Raw genomic sequence first — 21872 nt, forward strand, 5'->3', positions numbered from 1 at the left:
TGTACATTATGTTATGACTAATTTTAGAAAAAAGTTGTGTCCACTTACTTGGTGGGCGAAACCACCTCGAAACAGAACCTCCTCTCGTTGTCTTCACACGGTTTGACGGAGCACAGCCTCAGGTCCTCCACGACCACCGTCAACGAGTCCTGCCATTGGAGGAGCGTCACAATCACTATTTTAGTCACAAACTAGGACCTAAACTCATCTTCATGTTAGTGTCGGTACATCATATGAAAGTCACATTATTGAATGAGATACATTCACAAAATCCTGTTGTACCTTAAGTTTCTTTTGGTAGACCAGCTGGCTGTTCTGTATGGAAAACCACCGCCTCCAGGGATGGTAAAAAGTTGAAAAATATTAAATACATAACTAACAGTTGAAGCTACTGTCAGTATCTTCAAGACAATATTTGAGGCAGATGGAAATGTTTTGGTTGTTCCACTTTACCTGTTCCAGGTCTTAAAAGCATTGCTAGCTCTCTTGAAGAGGTAGCCCTCCATGACAACACCATTTGGGGCATCCACATTGAACTCCAACTTGGGGTCATCGTAGGAAAAGTCCTGTGGAGACATGTTCCTTAAATGATTGCTCAAGTTTGGAGTCATGTTCCTGACTCAGATAGTGAGGAAGGAAAAAAATAGTCATCCATTAAATACTCTCAGTGCAATGATGATTTAGAGAAGAGATAAGATCACATTTGGAGTCTATGTTTAGACAACAATTACATGCTAATCATATTGGCAGAGGACGTTGCAACTGTTGCGCCCATTTCCTACAGTGGCTCCATTGTGAGAGCCGGGTGACTCAAATGACGAGGTAACACTCAGTTCAGGTGGAGTCTCCATTGTGCAGAGGTGAATGCGAGGCCATCTGTTGCTCAGGTTACCTTTCCACATTGCTACAGACTTGCCTGCGTCTTTCTAATTGACAAGTCGCCCTCTCAGTTTCTGACAACACAAAAGCTGCAATTCCACAGAAAGGGAATTAAATCCGGTGGCCACTCGCTCAACGAGGTGGACGACAAAACAACAGAAAATGAGACCGATAAAAAAAAGATAAGGTGGCTACAAGGTCAGGTTTCCCGTTTTTTTTAGGCGATGTTTTTAGTTAATAAATACTAAGTTAATGTGTTGTGATGACCACTGAACCAGAAAAAGTGGCCTAGCAAATAAATAAATAAATATATATATATATATATATATATATATATATATATATATATATATATATATATATATAAGGGCTATCAGTCATTTTTAATCATAATCACAATTTCCATAGTTAACTTGTAATTATTCATAAGTTAATTACTCATATCCGTTCTCAATGTACAAAAAATAGATTTTTTTTTCAAACTTGTCAATTAACAAAAATGGGCACCAAATACAAACGTTTTATCTTTTACATTTATACAATAATTTTACAGTAAGTAACTCAAAGATACAGTTAACAGTTACAATTCAAATGAGTGTGAAACACTGAGTCATAGATTTGTCTTGTGGTATTTATTTGCCACTAGGTGGCATTAGTGCTTCATGTTAGACATTGGCAACAAGAACACTACATTTTTTCATTTCAAATGGAGAGTAATTAGTATCTGGAACATGAAGCAACTCGTGGACTCCAAGCCATTTTGTTCATTGTAAATTACATTTAGTCACCAGTCCACATTAATACATATATTTGTATCATATTTATTATTGCTAAATTGTATAGTTACTCCTTTAGACAAGGTTGTAGGCAAAATAAAGCTTGTATTTCAATTTTTAATGACTCAATATCATATTTAATGCTTCTTAATGGCATTTAAGGATTTAATTTTAGCGAAATCAACTTTTAATGCTTTGTAATGACCCGTGGCAATCCTGAACATAGACATATGACAAAACAAGTCAGCACAGATGTCAAAGTTTCTGATATTTACCACAAGAGGAGGTGAAGCAAGTGCCAACCAAAAGCAGCATCATACTCCCAACCCGCACTACTACAAGCTAAAACGACGGAAAATAAAAAAAAAAAAAAAAATACGGGAAATTCCAACTTTCCTCACCAGTGGATAACTCAGCCGTCCAAGTATCTTCATCTTTACAACATTGACATCCAACAGCATGTTCGAAAGAAGTTCAATTAAAAAGTTAAATAAAATAAATAAATATATAAATAAATAGATATCGTTAGCTTGCGCAACCCTCGTCCATTGAGGCCAACAGCAGCCCACACGTGCAGTCCCTCCACTTCCACGCGCTGGTGTGCGCGCTGGCCCGCCGTGTGGAAGTGACACGGGCGCTCATTTCCATACAGCTGTGAGGTCCTTGCACCCCCGTGACCCCGCCGCGGCTGCCGGATCAAACGGGCGGGGATCAAACATTTCATTTCTTCGGCCGCCCCTCCCTTTGTCAAGCCCGCGGCTACATCCTCACTTTTATGGACGAGTCGGCTTTCCATCTGTCTGTGGATGTGACAACTGTTCCTGCCTAATCATGCTGACATTATGACTCCCCCAGCACCGGCATGGAGCCTCCGCTTCCCACCTTAAATCAGAAGACCTGAAGAATGCAGCACACAAGTGGCACAAAGGTACCACACCACATGGTTGCTATGTGACAGACTGTGATATAAAATATTTTTAATAAAACCAAGAAGTGGGAAAACGCACTATTATTAAATTAAGGCACTTAAAGATTCTTATTTAGTAATAGTGTGCTAGCTTGTGTTTGTCTTATGTATGTGTGGATTAACAGGAATCAAAGTGGGTTTTTTCCTTGTTTTGGAAAAAGTTCAAAAATGACTTAGGAAATGACACTATGAGAATAACAATTTATTATTGATGCTGTTTGCATTGGTGAACAACTTCTTGCTAGCTACAGGTGATTTCAATAAGCGGTTCTGGAAATGGATGGCTGGATATACCTTACGGAACCTGCCTTGCACGAATAAAATTGCAAAGCTGGCAAAATGGAGGCAGAGCAAAGTGAGGCAACAATCCCCTGGGAGCCACAATTAAGTCGCCTGGACACAAAAGATGCCAGTGAAAGGACAGCAGGGAGGAGTTTAGAACAAACGGGAGGAACAAGCACCAATTTAGCAATAAGAAACATGATGGCAAAGGCACCTGCCTTTATTTCGACAGCATTCCCTCACCTGCAACCCCGTTTTTCAACTTATATTGTTGACAATGGTGCGACATCACACCTCACACCTGAGCCCGAACGCACATTCATAATCCTCTCATCTACTGCAATGATTTAACGGCCCATCAAAAAATAATAGCTTTAATCTATTATTCACAAAGTCGGCTGTCTCGCGGCTTCCTGCAGGTTTAAAAAAAGATATTTCCCTTCACAAGGGAAATTGTCTCTAATGGCTCGTGGCGAACATTCTCTGCTGATTTTTTTCACTTTATTTTGCAGATGTTTCTCCTGCTATTGTTTTGGAGGGTGCTAATTTCTGTCAATCGTTTACATCCAAGGCCACAGTGTAGTTATGGTTTCGTTCAAAGGAAATTTGTAAAAGTTAAGGCAATATGCAATTTTGGTACAGCCTTGGAGAGAAACGTGAAGTAGACACACATGATTTGCTTTAATGGGTCACATAAAATGATGTGGCGGGCCACAACTGGCCCCTGAGCCTCGAGTTGGACACCTACGTGTCATTTGGACACAACTACTGAATATAACCAACGCTGGTGTTGATCATCACATGATCAGCTTTTTTTTTTTTTTTTTGGACTAAATTTTGAGCATCATACTTGACAGTATAAAGTACTTCAGCTCTGTATTCAGTATGAAACTTACTGAATACAGAGCTGAAGCATAAGCCTGGAAAACAAATGGCTGGAAGAAGTGATTTTATTGATCTACCTTATATCTGTTGGAATGTTTTAATCTGTGCAGTTTGTAACACTGCCACTGGAAACGAAGAGTACGTATTAGTGTTCCTGATATGTAGCCTACTTAAGTGGTTGGTACAGCTCCACTTTTCCTCGTATAAAAGTGCCACCGGACCATTTACTATAATTCACTTGCCCTCACACTCAAGTGTGCTAATACCATCTGTTGCGTTTGGCTAGCATGAGGCGGAAGTGGGTCAAAACTAGACTTGCGCACAGTCACATCTCTGCAATCTCCAGTGACCTTCTGTGCTCTAGTATTTACGAGGCCTCAAGCTACAGATGCACATCAGAGAGTCAGGCCAGCTGCGGTACTACTCACGAAAACAGTCCCATTCCCGTCGATGACATAATCCCAATCTGTGAGGTTTAGCAGGATTAGCTTTTGCATTATCGTGCACTATGACAGATCAGCGCGAAGCAGCTCTTTCAGTGGACAATCCGATTGATCAATTGCGGGAAAAATATAAAAGAAATAAACAATGATTCATAATAATAACTAAGCCTGTGAGCCAACAACACCAACCAACAATGAGGGGATTACTTTTAAATAAATGAGAGAAATAGTAACAAGAACTGCCACATTTTCAGGCATATTTTTTTGGCAGAAAGCAGTGTCCAAAATCTTTCCTCCGGACGCCACAAACAGAAAAATCAAAGGATGCAAGGGCCACTTAAAAAATGTTCAACTTAAATGTATTCAACATGCAAAAAAATAAATAAATAAAAATAAAAACACTCAATTGTTTGTATTTTACAGTTATTTTTTAAAACTGCCACCTGAGCAGCATTTTATAAAATAGTTTGTTTTTAAGATTAGTCATTAATGTCGTATTTTAACAATTTTGATGTTGATACAGAGCAGAAAGGGGGGGTGGGGGGGGGTTGCTTCTAAAGATTATTTATATTTATTCACTACAGCGTTATGAAAAATATTATTTTAGGTGCAAATAGTTAACTTGAATATTTCCAACCATCCATTTTCTTGACCGCTTATTCCTCACAAGGTTTGCGGGGTGTGCTGGAACCTATCTCAGCTGGCTTTGGGCAGAAGGCAGGGTACACTCTGGACTGGTTGCTAGCCAATCGCAGAACTTGAATATTTGTATATGTAAAAAAAAGCTCTGCAGTATCTAAAACACATTTATTTGTAATCATAGTGGTAGAAAATGAAAAGAAAATGTCATTTTCATTAGTGGGCTGCAAATGGCCCCAAGGCCATCACACATCTAACCATACACTGGGGAAAAAAAATGTTGTTTAATGTATTCAATTTTATTTTTTCATCAAGTGATTACACAAATATATAATCATCTGGATGCAAAAAAAAATAATAAAAATAATAATAAGATGTGTAGTTTAGTTCAAAATGTATCTGGAGGCAGATGTTTTCATTTCGTGCAACCACTTGACGAAAAAAAAAAAAAAAATGAGCATCAATTTTTTTCCAGTGTACATCTGCTCAGATCACGTCTAAGTCTTGGCGCAGTTTGGAACTCTGGTCTAAAACAATTTTGGTGAATTTGACCGCGGGCAGAGCCTGACAGATACTGAGTTCCACCGACATATTTAAGTTATTACCAGCTCTTTCTGTATTTTAATATATTGTCTGTTGCCACATCATGGCTACAACAGTGACAATGCTATACTCAAGCAAAGATTGCTGCAATTACACAGAGTACGATGCCATGCATGTCTATGCCGGACCCTGAGTCCACCACATTTAAAGGGAATGAAAGAATCCCCTTTGATTGGTGTATGATTGAGTATGATTATTATGATATTTTGACGTAAAATGTATGCACGGGCTCAATAAAGGCTGGGAAACACTCTTAATATAATGTGGTCCCTATCAGTCACTTGGCTGTGTCATTGTTAGAGATTTAGGAAATGCTATGTGTCAAAAAGTTTCATCACAAAGACACGATTAAGTGTGTGAGTATGCGTTTGCGCATGTGTGTGTGTGCGCTGGTAGTCGTTTACCGATGCAGAACAGATTGAGTGACTGATCTATTCAGAGCAAGTTTATGGAGGGAGCCACCATGTGATGACCATAAACCTGAATCAATGGGTTTGTTGCAGATGGTGTGTTTATGCCTCTGCATGTGTGAGAGAAACGCACACACATCACCACCACAGCAGGCAGACATGCCAAGCACACGTTCGGTGAAATCATGTTGCCAAAGAAGAACGCTAAAGACCGTTTCATTGGGAATGTTGTGACACAAAAGTACACATTCATCACATTGACTTCTATTAAATTCTGGCAGACAAAATTAAACGGAAACACAAATGTAAGCACTAAAATGTCTGTCCGAAATGTCTGAAGAGATTCATGGCCCGACAGACAAACACGGGGCCCCATATTGTTCAACTTGTATGTGTGTAGCAAGCAATACAAACTCACCTGCATCAGAGTCTGAAGAAGAATGCGAGCAGTTGAAGGCAGAGGGAGGGAAACACAAACATTGCATTAGATAATATTTTGATTCTTCAAATATTTAAATCACTAAGACAAGTCTTAATATCTTTCAATATCTTCCAAAACTACGTTCCTTTTTACAAAAGTATGGGAGAATCTCCTTGAATGTTCTGAGCTCCTGTTTTTATGGTGTTCTGTTCATCTGAGCTTAGATGAAAGCCAGAAACAGTTATGTTCGCCACGTCTGGCAAGAAGCCTTCACTTGGCAGCTAATTTGATCAGAGGGACGGGCTAAGCCAGGCGGAAAAACAGAAAAGTTGTTGGCATCTACTGGTCCAACAGATGGATTATCTCTGTGAGGCATCGCCAAGCAAAGAATAGCTTTTATTCCGCGGCCTGACCCAGCAAATAGATCAAACTGCCTCGGTGGGAGCTGCTTTTCTATTTCAAGTTGACCAATTAGTTAAAAAAAGACCAGAAGGGACGATAACTCAGGATGCAAAGCCATTATTGAGAAATCTCAAGACTCTGTGTAAAAAGATCCAGATGGATACGTATACTGTATATATACACAGTATATGTTTGACATCAAATGGTTTTCAATGTAAAGAAACCAAAATTGGAGGGATTTTTTATTTTTTTTTGCCAAGTGTAAAAATAGATTGAAAGATATTGTCTGTGCTCTTAATCATGTGAGCTAGATTTCAGACTCCCACTCCTGATAGGGGAAAAGTTATGAAAAGAGAGACCATCTGGAAAAAAAAAAGCTTATTTTAAAATACCCACAGACTTACATCTTATACTAAGTCTAAAAGCTCATTATGTACTATGCAGCCTGTACTATGCAGCCCCACTAGTCTAAATACGGCATTCTGGTTGATATTATGTTAGTAGAATATGAGTTAAGCAGCAAAATCCAGCAGTTTTTATCAATATCAGAAGACGGCCATTTTGCCACTTGCTGTCAAGTGAAAATGATATCACAGTTGCTCAGGTCTGAGTTAGCAACCAATCACAACTCAGCTTCAGAAAACAGGTGAGCTGTGATTGGTCGTTGCCTGAGCCACTGTGATGTCATCTTCAGTTGACCAAAAGTGGCAAAATGCCCGCCCCCTCAGATGGATAAAAACGCCCGGGATTTTGCTTCATAACTCATATTCAATAAATGTAATGTTTAGACTAGTGAGGTCACATACAACATATTGTAAATGTTTAAGTTTTAAATACTTATAATTGTTATACTACTAACTGAAACGTGTACTTTTAAACAGTGAACATATTTAACAGAAAAATCTGCAATATATCAGGTGATAATTGCTGTACTACTACTACTATTAATATAACATAACATAATGCAACAGAATTTGCATTTGAAAAGTGTTGTTCTCTCACTCTTTGCTGGATGAGGGCATGTTTATGCTCCAACTCCCTCTTCTCCACTGCTGAGTCGATGACAAGCTGATCCAGCTGCACAAAGCAGAGCAGAGCAAATGAGACGGGCACACGGAAATGGAAGCCAAAGGTGAAACTTGAAATAACCAGCAGATGCTTTGACATCAGAGAAAGTGTTGCTATTTGTCACGTGCGTAGTATGTGTAATATGTATGTGAGCTACTTTTGGTTTTCCTCACCTGGGCAGCCAGCTTTTTCATGTAGGGGTCAATCTCATCCAGAATGTTGAAGCCTTGTTGGAAAAGTGTGTACTGGGCACGCATGAAGGAGAGCATCTGCACAGGTTGAGAAGCATTCAAGTAACATTACAGAAACATGTGCAGTTAACTGTACAGTGATGAATATGGAAGGTGGGTTTCTCACCGCATCCAGAATTTCAAACTTCTTTCTAGCCTGAAGCACATTAATCTAACAAGGAAATAACAGTACGTTAATTTATGCAGCAGATTTAAATTTGTGCCTCCTATCTTGCATTTTGCAAGTTAAAGTGATTCATGGATTTAAGTTGAGTAGCTGTGAAGCATTAGCGCCATCTAGTGGACACTTTTTGTATGCCAGTTTGCACGAGCCCACCTGCAAAACGTAGTCCAGCGCGAGGTGCCTGAAGGCTTTACGGCTGAGGACGAGCGCTTGAGTGGCCTCCTCCGCCTCGTGGACTTTGTTCCTGGGGGCCTGCGCGTTCTTCACCTGAGCCAGCTCCATGTCCTCTCGCACGCGATCAAACTGCTTCTTGGTATCCTTGAACTTGCGCACGTCACTAGTAGAGAAACAGGACGCAGTTCAAGTCACTGGAGCTTTACAGTCACATTGAATGGCATGAAAACAGTGAATGGGTGCAAAAGTTATGTGGGACCTCATAATTGGACCACAAACAACATTTTGTAGCTTCAGTCACAGTTTCACACCCTTTTTTTTAACGCTGTTAATCCTTTTTATCAACTTCACAATATATGGAAATGTATGATTCCTTTAGATAGAATACTTACTCTTTAATGAAAGCATGAAGCTGTTGCTTGATTGACCTCTGAGCCTGGTCGAACAAAATCTGCAGAAAAGACAGAAGGAAATAATCAATTACATTCAACCTGTGTTTACCTGTTGTCGTTCATAGAAAAAAATAATAGTTTTGTATTGAACTAGTCAATTTCAAATCATCATTACTCTAGTATACATACATTTTTGTTTGGTGATGTGCAATGAGATTTTTCTAGAGTAAAATATGTGTCCTAGTTTAATAGGTTGGGAAACACTGCAGTGGTGGCACAAGCTGGTGTTTCTCATTTGACCACAAGATGGCAATATAAACCTGTAGCCCTTTGGAAGAAACTATATTCTACATGAAGGGAGGAGGGAGGAGACGTGAGGGAGACGAAGAAAGCACATTGGTGCATAGCATACTACACTGGAGAGATTTCAAACGTGTGTAATGATGTGTATGCAAGTTGTTCAGGGAAGTGACATCTAAAGGTTTGCATCATACTATTTTTTTATTTTATTTTTTTGTTTAAGAAAAAAATACAGAGTGACAAAAACAAAACAAAACAAAGTACCCTTTTAACAATCCAATAAAACGAAACGTGATGAGCAAAACATTTTATTTATTCATAGTAATTGAAACCTTAAAACATGTCATTTACAATCAAACGACGGAATCCCAGCTGAGATGTCGCAGAGGTCAATGAGGAATCTGAACAGCAGATTTCAATTGATTCATACAGTAGGAGGTCATCTACAGGATGTAATTATACAAAAAAAAAATCCAACATTTTTAAGGTTTCAAGTAAATTTTTCATCTGTCACTCTTTGTTTTATTGGATTGTTAAGTTTTATTTTTTGTTTTGTCACTGTATTAGAAGTGCCTTTCGGTGTAATGCAGTATGCAGTTCTCCATGTTTACAATAATAAGCATATTATTCAATAATACCTATGACAGTGATGTCATTAGATCGTGCAGGTAGTATTGTGACTGGTGAATTGTGTATTCAAAGCAATACTCCTGCCTGTTTGTATTCCACATCCAATTCAATCGCCATAGGCTACAAGATCAGCACACTAGCATTAGAAATGCACTGACATTGTTAATACAGTTAAGTCCTGATGAAAAATGTAAATAACGTCAGAAGCAAATGTTCCAAATGGTGGGAAAACAGCATTACAGGGTAACTGTTGCAATGAGTAACCCGGTCAACAAGCTCAGCTTTATGTGTTGGGGCGGTTCGAAATGCTTGACAATACAACTTCTGTTTACCAAATAACCCAATTTTACATGTTGTTTTGGACTACTTGTGTTAACTTGAAATGTCTGTTTCCTGATTTTCTTACAAAGCTCAGCAAATAGGTTATTATTCTATTGTCTGGCAATATAACGAGCTCAATTCAAGTTACGGGACAATTAGTGCTGTGCTGGGAATGCTTGGTACTTTCCACAGTGGTGAGGTTGCCAATGCCAACCCACTCTGAAATCTAAAGCAGCTCCATCAGGCTCATTCTGAAGTAACACTAGTAATACAAAAGTTCCACCCAGACCTGTTTTGGATTATGGTGTCCTGTTGGGCGTGACCCCCACATATCATCATGTCTACTGGGGTTGCCTCCAAACACTCGTGTCACGTTCAAAGACCCTCCCTGCTTGTTATTTCGGACGTCGCGCAGCAGTCCAAGAATACACAACAGCTGCTGACAAGCAAATACCATATGTTCTAATATACTACGATATGAGCAGAATTCATAAAGTTCAGTCGGTTCCTAAACTATGACAAAAAGGGAAAAAAGGATCAGCCACAAAGTTGGCCATCTGGATTGCACTTCTTGCGGTCAAAATTATTAAGAATTGCACACACAGTGTAGTTTAATCCAGGCAGCACAGATCATGTCCAAAGTTCAAAATATGTTACAACAATATATTTTTTTTAAATGTTTTTTTTTCTTTTGCCGTACTAGAATGAAATGGAATTGCACATCCACTACAGTAGGTGGCAGTGTGGCACTGTCATTGTCAATGAGTGCACAAGGTGTAATCGCTCTTCTGCAGAGGTGTACTTAAAACGATTTTATTGACAAATGATACTATTTATAGTCACGGTGGAAAGATGTGGGTGAGGGGAGGTGCAAAATATTTTCTTCTTCCGGGGGGAGCATAGCAAAAGCACTGGCAAGGGTGTACACCTTAGAAACTAGCCAAAGTTTTCAGAAAAAGCTCCACAAGAATGTTCAGCGACTCACATGCGGCCTCAGGGCACACCACAAGATCTCAGTTTAGCCACTATCGATGTTTTCAAAATATCATTATCATCATCATCATCATCTGTTTCCTTAAAAACATCCCCTGAACAGCCTGAGATGACCCTGGAATATGTGAATTACATTACCATTATTTTCTACGGCTAAATTTATCATTTTTAAATGTGAACAGTGCAAAGCGGATTTAACATTTAAAGTTAAGTTTAACTAATGTGAATTTACACCGTCAATAACATGTTTCTGAGTAGTCGTAATTACATTTTGAATAAGCATTAATTTCATTTATAATAGCTGTAACATAAATGTGACTACCAGTAGCTGAAAGAGATTACCACCGCCACCGCCACCACACAAAACTCAACTACAAACTACAGAACATCAGAGGACTTTCTGTCTTTATGTACTGATGCTATTAGCATGATTCAAGGGTTCAGGAAAGGGGACGAGTGGCCTGAAGATGGTACACAGAAGACACTGACACCAACAACCCCATTAAATCCAATGTTACACCAAACAGAAAGAGCGATTAAACCAAACTGCGCTGATGGATCATCTTGTCTTCAGCACACATTGAGTTGATTTGAAAAGCTTAGAGAGGTCAAACAGGATTGACCATTAGGGAGTGAAAGAGATGAATCAAAAGCGAAAAGAGAGTTTAGCTAGCGACGCCCTTCAACAGTATGCTAATAACAGAAGGACAGAACAAGGACAAAGAGTGGACAATGAATACACCAGGTGGGGAAGAGTATTTGTCAATTGGAATAAAGCAGAAGACAAAATCCTCCTATAGAGTAATAAAAGGAATGTCATCGTAATCAACAGTTAACACTAATCAACATCTGGTTCCTACCTTAATATTAAAAGATCACCTGTACACCATTTGTTGTGTGTAATTGCACAATTCACCACATTCCCACAGTGACACTTTATGCTTTGTCTGGCACATAAATCTGTCCTGAGTCATACCAAAAAGTCCAAAATACGATTGTGAGTGTGTTTTACAGCATGTGTGAGCAATATGTACATTTTAGTTACGTTACACATCAAGGGCAGCATGTGTTTTGAATCAGACACATGAATGTGCACACATCCACTGTCACTGAATAAGGTCACGTGTACAACAGTGTGTGAGTGTTCTATGAAATGGTGAGCCAAGGCGGAAGTCAATGTCTTGGAGTAAAGGAGTAATATTTACTGGGAAAAACAAACTAGTAACATTCTCTCACTCAGAAATGCTAAGTACATTTTTACAAGGAGTTTTAAGGAGTTCATTAAAAGTTTATTATTATTATTTTATTGTTTATTTTTAAAAAAAGTTACTCAAACCTTAATGTTGGGAGACAGCCACTCTACCACCTGAGCTGTGCCACTCTTGCTGTTTACCACTATACTGCATTGCCGGTGTGTCCAAAATGAGACCAAAAACGGGTCTCTTGGAGGTACAAGGATTCTGCCTGACCCCAGCAATAACACATAGCAGGAGCAGCATGGCTCAGGTGGTAGAGTGGCTGTCTCCCAACCTGAAGTTAGTGGGTTCGCTCGTCAACCATTGAGTAGCTATTTTTTATTTATTTTTTTTATAAATAAACCGGTATAATTTAATAAAAACTTTCCACGTACAATTGACTTGGGATTTCTGAGTTAAACTATTTTTTTTCAAGTTTTTTTTTTAAAATATATATTGTTGAGGTAAAAGCTGAAGTCTGCTATAAATGAAATGCAATTCTCACCATATGATAGTTGACGATCTCCTGGAGGCTTTCGCCACACTTTTCAAGGCAGTCCTGCATACACAAAACACATTTCACATGCAACAAGCATTGATTGATTTAACGGCTACAGCAGAGATAATCCTCAAGAGATTTTCCTAAAACAGAGGCGCCACTTTCTGATGTCTCCGCCTGCAGCCGTGTAAGCACAAACATCTCCTGTCCGTATGCGGTCGCGTGTCATGCTTACGACAGCTGGACGTCTCCGTGTCTAGACAATCCTGTTTATACAGCTCAACTTGTTTGATTCATGTGGGGAAACCGCCGGAATGTCCTGTTAGAGTCAGACTTACGAGAAGGTGACCCCGGCCTACATTTGGAGTTTGTATGTTTGTGTGTCGTGCGCTCACTCACCGATACCATCTCCTCTTTCTTGCACTGCTGGGACAGGTCCTTGATGCCGTTCACAAAGAGTTTGTTGGCGCTGACGTAGGCCCTGCCGGCCTCGATCATACCGCTGCATAGCTTCACCAGCTGAGAGGAGCAAATACAAAAAGTGGACATTTTAAAAACCCATTGAAGGTGCGTTCTATTTAAAAAGTCTCACGCTTTACACAATGCGACACAGGGATAATAATAGTCGCAGTGATTACATAAATCAAACAAAGCTTAGATAGATTGGCAGTTACAAAGAAAACACGTCTGAATTGAGGCCAGTGCAGACAAAGACTCTGGTGCAACCCAAATGACATATCACCGTTGGGCTGAAATTACTGTGTCCAAATTTGGTCAATTAAATTTTTTTCCACAAGACTCCAAATAAATATATATATATATATTTTCTGACTTAATTTTGAGGAGCATTTTTTCAGGTTAATCTCAGGTATTTGAAGCAAGGGTTTTAACACTTTTTTTACATAACTTTTTTAATTTCTTAAATTCATTGTTTATATCAACAAACTGTATTTTCTTGTCTTTTCAGTGGAGCAACTTCAAACACAAATCTAAATTTCAGTTTAACCTTAGTATTTCTGAATAGGTTGTATGTGTTTTAGCAAGGCAGACTCCTGTGAAAAGCGTACATTGTAAACCTTAGGTTAGCTTAGCAATTAGCATGGCTTCTTTGTCTTTCCTCAAACCTTTCGTGAGAACTATTCTTGTCAGAAGTGTAATTTATTCGCCAACACAGGCGATAATTCCTGACTTAGCGACTCCGCAACAAGTTTACTCGCACTAGTAGCCAGCTGAAGCTCGTTGCTAGTTAGCTAGTGCGGCGTACGCTCGTTGACGTGAGCAATGCACATGCGTCCAAGCCAGCAAAGCTTTCTGGGACCGTCTCGACAGTTGATTTTCATTTTTGCTATTCAGTGTTTTAAATGAGGCACAACATTTAAATCGTGAAACCGCTTATTTGGAGCCTTTCCCATTCGTCAATACCCACATACTCTATTTGTTACAAGTTACAACCAATATATATTTCGAGATATCTTTCATGCTATGATGAAGCAATGTGAATGGCTGAAGAAACATGTCATTTTTTCAGTATAACCAACCTTCATCATTTTTCTTCTAAGTGCTACATTTCATACAATTAACATAATTTCAAGCCCATTGCACCAATAGTGAAGGATGAACGTGTAAGTGTAAACAGTACATGCTCAACATCCTGCACATTCCATTTGACGTTCTTTTCAGGCACTCACTTGTGGTTGTCATTTGAAAGATGAAGAGTGTAAAGCGACAGTCGTAAACATTTATAAGCATACTGGGTCGCTGAGGTGGTTTCTTTGCCTACTCATTTTTTCACTACCATGTGTTTTTCTTTCCCCTCATGGTGGAATTCATTTCCGGCAAACTGAACAGATGGACTACTTTGTTTTGTTTATATATATATATATATATATATATATATATATATATATATATATATATATATATATATATATATTGACACTTTTCCATTAATTATTAATTATTAGACTGCTACAATTTTACATGGTTTTTTTTTTAGGAGGAAAAAAAAAAATTCTCCCAAGAAAAGATTTCGATTAGGAAATTCCACACTGGGAATTCAGGCAGTTAAATAACTCGGCAAAATGTTCCCATCACATGCTAAATCGCAAATGAGGGAGCTGTCTTTGTGGGTGTAAACATGTAAATTATGGGGTGCAGACAGCACAAGAGTGGTGTGTGAACTATGCATTCCCACTTTGCGGGTAATATGACGCACCAGAATGGGACAGTCTTTAGCACTTGGAAAGAGTGTGTTGGTGAGAATTTGAGAGCTGCGCAGAAGGAGTAAATAAAACCTTTAATCATGTCATTTATTGAAAAAGCTCGTCAGCATAAGCCAATGTGAATATACTGTAACTGTAACTGTAGCTTGGTGGCTGCTTACGGACAAGCAGCATTGGCCAGTCATGGAATAAGTGTAAGTTGCAATGCCTAATTAGATCTTACATGTATATATACATAAAATGAGCATCAGACATAAATCATTAATATTAAATGTACATGGGTCATTGTTTAGATCTGAATCCACACAACATTGCGTGGATTCCTGGCCTGCTCTTTCACAACATATCTGTCAGTGAGGTGGGGTGGCTGAATGTGAGCTCATCGTGTGCTTGTTCGAGCCCCCGGGGGTCTGAGCATGGCCATTACAGGCACACATATATGTGTCAGCTTGTCAACAAATGGCTGAAAGAACCACAGGGGTCCACTTGGGAGTCACATTGCTACATCTGCTCAAATCAGACAAAGTAGGTTGTGTTAATTGACTAAAACGGCAACAATGTAATGGAGAACCTCGACTTCCAATTGTAATGCACTAATGGGAGTTGAGAAATGTGTATGAAACGGTACAAGCTTTGGTTATTAAGTGACATATTAGAAATGGCCCTTTTGTGTATGTGCAATGTGCATGAATTACCAACTGGTCAATTTTTAGTAATTTTAGAAGTCACAAATCTTAAAGAAAAGCCACCCATATTGATTCCCATTAATCCCATATTATTCTAATTTAGATTTCTGTGCTGTCGGAATACCCTCAGGCAGTGTGAGGTCATCCCGTCAAAGCAGTGCGAGGACCTCCTGCTGCCAGAACAAATGACCCGAATGGAAACCCCACCATGACTCAGGTCATCATTCAAAGTTCAATGGAGGGTCCCAACCTGCTCAGAGGAGAATTGTGTGATGGGATGCAATCAGCATGTAACAGCAACTAGTTTCAACTGGTAATACGCTATGTGATGTCAAGAATCTATGATCTCTTTATCTAGTCAACAGCCAATCAGATAATTCCATGTCAGTCCTGTTACCCACATGTCTAGCCACAACCAATCAGATCGATTCACTGTCTGAGAAATATGTGTTTTTGTCAGATTATTACCTCTGTTCCTCTGTGCAACTCTTGTTGTTTCTCGTCTAGTCAAGTTTGTTCCACGTCTTTCAATGTGAATAAATAGTTAAAATCTTGTTTTTTGGGAACCAACCTCAGCACATAACACATAGTTCAAGGCATGTTTACATGCTCAAAGGGAGTAGGAAGAAGTACAAGAACTTATCTAGTCCTACACAATATTACTCGTCAGTAGACTAGTAGGTTATTCATTTTCAATAATATATCAAAAATAAATATATCAAATATATAAAAAATGAAAACAAAAACAAACAAGTTTATGCTCATGTTAATACCTATTTTGTATATTTTTCTAACACTACACAGTAGTTGTAAACCTCTTCTTGAACACAGCAAGTGATTCACACTTTTTCAATTCTATTTCATAATTGTTCCATAAATGAATACCTTTTACCGAACACACATTAGCTTTAAGTTTGTTATTACCTTGGATTATTATTTTTTTTTTTAAGTGACTTGTGCCCCTTAAGTTCTATGAGCAACCCTCCCTGATCTCGAACAGCCTCTAGATGCTGTGGCAAAGTTGATTATTGTATTAATTTGTACATTAGTTGTGCTGTTTTGAGTTCGGCTAAGTTGCAGAATTTAATCAATAATGCATTGATTGGTTCTATATAAATAGAACGGTTAATTACTCGTATACCTCGTTTCTGTAGCTTGGAAATGGACTGAATGTTAGTTTTGTATGTATTACCCTATATTTTCATATTTTCAGGTATGTCAGTAATATTAACTCATTCACTGCCAATGACAACTATAGACGTAAAAAATCCAAGCAAACAGCCAGTGTTAATTTTGGAAAAAAAAAGAAAAAAGAAAGAAAATTTGAAATTAAAATTTTAATTAAAAAAAAAGAAATTTTCATTTAATTTTAGTTATAGTCTTCTGACTAAATTTAATTAAAGCCTTAGTCATAACTTAGTCACCTGATTGTATTTGAGTTTTAATCCAACTTTAATTGACTGAAATAAGGAGCAATTTTCGTCAACTAAATTGACTTCTGGAGGTCGAGACCCAGTTTGTGGTCTCAGTAAGACCAAGACCGGTCACTATGCACGATGGTAGCACTTAGCAATGAAATTGTTGTCATCGTTGTTATTAATAACAGCGAGGATTAATAACTATGAATGAAAACAATGAACAACTAAAACTAAATTCAAATTTCTTGTCAAAATTTGCACTGGCTGTTTGCTTGGATTTTTGACGTCTATAGTCGTCATTGGCAGTGAATGAGTTAAGCAGTATAATGTGTATAATGATTCCTTATTTAGGAGAATTAACCTAAAATTTTGGATATTTTTGTTTGTTTCAAACCAGTTTTTAATATGTTTACTTTTTTCCACAGTACTCACAAACTGCGCAAGATTTTCTTTCTTTTTCTGAGCAATATAAAGTTGTGTCATCAGCAAATAGAACTTTTTTTTTTTTTTTTTAAACTACAGACAGAGCAGATATCATTATTATACAGTATGAATAATTTAGGGCCCAGCACCGACCCTTGGGGGACCCCGTGAGTTATTTTCAACTGATTTGATATTATATTGTTAAACTGCACATAGCCTACTGATTTATATGATATAGGTAACTTTTCTTTTTATCCATTTATGTGCCATAGCTCATATTAACATATGGTATTATTATAAAGGCTTTTTTTTTTTGTTTGTTTGTTTGTTTAAAATAAAGTCTATTAAAATCCCAACTGTTAATTCTTTGTGTCAATTTCTTCCACAAGCTTCATTATGGCCATAGAGGTCTATCTTTTTCCTCCACCTCCAATGAAGTTAAATAATACAAAAAACAGCTTTTTCAAGTTCCTTTACTGACAAATTGTAGTGCATTATGGTGTCATACTAAATTACCATGAGAACAGACTCATGACGTAATATAGTTAATACAATCTGACTCAAAAAAATCTATTAGATTATCTAAAGAGGCATTACCTCAGCTCTGAGACTCCCAGGGGGACAATTAGTCACATACCTTAACTTTACATAGAGCACTATATTAAATTAACACAACATGACAATAATTCACTGGGAAATGTATTCTACATGTCAAGATTCCTTTTAAACAATCCAACATTTATTTATGACGAGCGCTACACATCTATACATTATAAAAACATTCAACTACTTTAGCATATGTTAAATCGTTGACACGGACAGAAAAGGCAGTGGAGCCACAGCAGGCGACAGTAATGTTTCTATACGTCACTTTGAAGTGTGCTCTGTGTTTTTTAGCTTTGCGCGAGCCATTTGGACATAGCAGCGCACATCTGGTTTTAATCGAGTGAAACAAAGAAAACCAATTAGAGCTCACACATCGAAGCACTGATGGCATTTTTTAGTGAGACATTATGATTCAGTCACACAATAACATATTTGAGTAATACTGTACAGTGGGACAAAAAAAATAAAAATATATCCATACCTTGTCCAGCTTTGCCTCGATCTCCACCACGTCTGTCTCCACATCATCGATGCCGGCCCTAAGACAAGAATGAAAAAAAGTTATTGAACTAATGACACACACTTATGAGTGTCCTAGAAATGTACCATTATTATAAGAACACAAGTATTGGTACACCATGCCCAAAGGCAGTGAAAGTGGCTGGAAATGTGGGAGGTAAAACCTCAAAATATGCGCTCATTCATTCCAAATGTGCAGTGACGATTCCAGGATGAGAATATCATATTTCATCATCCTTTTCAGTAATATCTGCAGCAAATTAAGTCGCAGAATAAACGCTGTGAAGCAGCCTGACGACTGTGTTGTTTGCTGTTTTAGCAAACATGCAAGTGCTGACAGCATTTCATCCCTTCTGAGTAATAAGCTGCAACCAGACACCACACATCACGGTTTCACAGACTTGCGCATTAATCCCAATGATTAAGATTAGTGGTTATGGCCCAGCTGTAAAATCAATGAATGACCTCATGCAGATATACAGAGCCTTGGTTCAGAATTCGTAAACACAAAGGAAACACTCACACGTAGGTTTTCGTCAACATCTGTTTCATGGATAACTTAACAATATTCAGACTTTTGTCTCGTCACACATAAAAACAAACATCGCAGAGGTCTCAAAAACAAAACATCAAAAAAGCAAAAGCATCAACATTATTGAAGATGTGAAATGCATTAGGGGTTATTTGAAATCAACAATGACAACATCAGCTGGAATTTATTTGAATCGGATCCAGTCAATGTTCAGCGTCACACCCTGCATGAGCTGCTGGAACAAGCCCCTCATAACAGCAGACCCTCGAGGACCACCATTAAATAGCAAAGCCACACTCATCTGCAACTCTTTTACACCGGCCAACACCCTCATTGCAGATCTGACTTGTGGAGCTGGAAAAAGTTTAAACAAAGCAACGGTCCTTCAACTTGTTGGAGGTACTGAACACCAACAGTTTTGTCTACCACTTTGCACATTTGTCCAAAAATAAAATATGATTTTTTTTTTTTTTTTTTTTTTTTGCAAATTCAAGACATGGGTAAAGAGTTTACGGGTAAACAGAGCTATCAAACTCAAGAACAAGAAAGTGTGAATGCTCACTCACCTACTCCAAATTTCACACAATTGCTTTCTGTTTCTGGACTTATTAATGAAATGCTTGTGGATGCGCAAAAGTGCACAAAGTGTTTATCTAATTTGCCTAAGAACAACACACTCATGACACAGCAGGGTGAGCATGTGTGTGGTCTGCACAGGAGGCATGTTGTGTGTGTTGCACTTCACTACTGCTGCTGATATGCACAGTCTACCGTTAAACCAAACATCATTTGCGGCTCTTCACTCGAGCAGTGAATCAAACCCATCCGCATGGTTTTCCCTATAGCTTGCAGCAAACACGTCTAATGTCAAACTGCTCTTCATTGTGATGATTAAATCAAGTATCACACATACCGGCACTGTCAATGAGACATGCGCTGGTGGTGGCGGCCAACATTCTAACAATGAGGCCAATACAGACAACCCTCAATGTGGTTTGTGTTCCGGCTCCAATGTAACCGTTCAACACGTGTGTATCCAGTATCCACAAGTACACTTAGAAGGATGTCAGGCCTGCCAAGGTTAAGTACACAAAGAGCTTTCCGGACACAAACATTTTTTCCACAAAATGGAAATCGAGGCAATAAATGTCAAAATGTCTTCAGACCAGACTTGCCTGTTTATGCATGTCTTTGTCTATAATATGAGATTCAAATCAGAACAACTGATTCTTAAAGGATGATTATGAATGATGCTAAACCAGCCACAGCATTATGTGCACCTCAATCAAAAATAGTTTCTGCAAAGATAATAATGGTCAGTTACACCTTTTTCCCTCCACTGCTTTAATACATGATGTGATGCTCCATTTATTTCGGAATAAATGTAATGTGTATGATGTGGAAATTCATGTTGCACCGTCAGTCAAGTAGTATGGCTAATATGAGTAGCTTAGAAGACTAGTGGTGATCAGAATAGCCAAAGCTAGCAAGGCTAAATGCTATTCTGCTCCTCAACTAATTCAGGGCACGCTCGGAAATACGGTCCGGGCGCAAAATGGTTCATTATGAAAGTTCGGAAAATCAGTGTGTTGCTTGAATTTGCTGTTGATAAATTTAAAGTGCATAAAAAATGGAGTGTCGGTGTGCACACTAGGCGCTCTGACTGGGGACACTGTGTGCCAATGCGTCGAGCAGGAGGAGATCGAAACGGTAAGCTACGGCAAGATGTGAGGGTTTTGGCCTAACGGGGGTAATAATAAACACTGTCATTCACAATTCGTGTACCATGGATAGTTCTCTATTTGGTAATGTTCTGAACTTTTTTTTCCCCCCCGGTAGTTTGCGATTTACTGGCGCTAGGTCTATGGCTTTTCTTAATTAAGGTGGTGTTTGTCAAGCTGGCTGACGTTAGCTTGCTGTGTGGGCTAGCGAGTTCATCATCACTGAGCCGAATTGTATCTTAAATTTAAACGGTAAAATATATGACTTACTAGCTATTGTAGCAAACTTAACAGCACACAACACACTGGTGTCTTCAGAAATTACTGGGAGCAGAGCGCACTTTGCCTCACCAAACATACATACTCTCAGTATAGTGCACACACTTAAGAGTATATTACCGAACGCTCCTTTATTTTTGTACTCTCAGATGAAGACTAAACATTTCTCTGATCCATGAAGTGTTACTGTCGGCCAATGACAGCAAGTCTTAAACCCTCTGGAAGGTGGCCAATCAGAAGACAAATGCCAAAATTACTTTATTACCTGACTAACATTAGCTAGCGGTGCTAGAAGCTAATGGGCTAACATTACTGTTGTTTTCCATGCTAAATAAAAAAAAAATAAAAAATAAAAAGGCTGAGTATGTTTTAGTTTTGCGGTGTTAAAAAATAACCTAAAATGCTGCCTGCTAGTTAACACAAAAGTAGTTGACGTTAGCTAAGCTATATAGCGGTCAATTGACATCTAGCTTCAAATCAATTTGGATTCCCTACTGTCCAATTGCAAATGACAATGCAAATGAATGGGATATTATTGCATGTGGCTACTTTAAAACACAAGTCACAACACTTAAAACCCACACCTGTGTGTCCACAAGTAAATGAGGAATAACCTAAGCTTCTAAACAATCATGGTGACAATGACGCAGTTGACCAGCCCAGTGCGAAGGGGGATGGGCAAATGCTTGTTGCCAGCGGTAACGTACAGTAGAGGGTCGAACAACATCGGCAA

The 21872-nt window shown here is 38.6% G+C and overlaps 1 protein-coding gene across 1 annotated transcript in view; it reads right to left on the reverse strand.

Annotated features, from left to right (window-relative positions):
- The window catches only part of LOC144023331 (arf-GAP with coiled-coil, ANK repeat and PH domain-containing protein 3-like), a 57808-nt gene that overhangs the window by 12614 nt on the left and 23322 nt on the right, over nt 1–21872 (reverse strand). Inside the window, exons 2-13 of the mRNA XM_077528635.1 lie at nt 18570–18627; nt 13133–13252; nt 12740–12793; nt 8756–8814; nt 8343–8526; nt 8133–8177; nt 7949–8044; nt 7710–7784; nt 6303–6314; nt 454–566; nt 283–334; nt 49–149 (exon numbers count right to left, since the gene is read on the reverse strand). Of these exons, the coding sequence (XP_077384761.1) occupies nt 49–149; nt 283–334; nt 454–566; nt 6303–6314; nt 7710–7784; nt 7949–8044; nt 8133–8177; nt 8343–8526; nt 8756–8814; nt 12740–12793; nt 13133–13252; nt 18570–18627 (969 nt within the window). The remainder of the gene's footprint in view (nt 1–48; nt 150–282; nt 335–453; nt 567–6302; nt 6315–7709; nt 7785–7948; nt 8045–8132; nt 8178–8342; nt 8527–8755; nt 8815–12739; nt 12794–13132; nt 13253–18569; nt 18628–21872) is intronic.

Source organism: Festucalex cinctus, chromosome 8 (genome assembly GCF_051991245.1).
Source record: "Festucalex cinctus isolate MCC-2025b chromosome 8, RoL_Fcin_1.0, whole genome shotgun sequence".
Taxonomy (NCBI): Eukaryota; Metazoa; Chordata; class Actinopteri; order Syngnathiformes; family Syngnathidae; genus Festucalex; species Festucalex cinctus.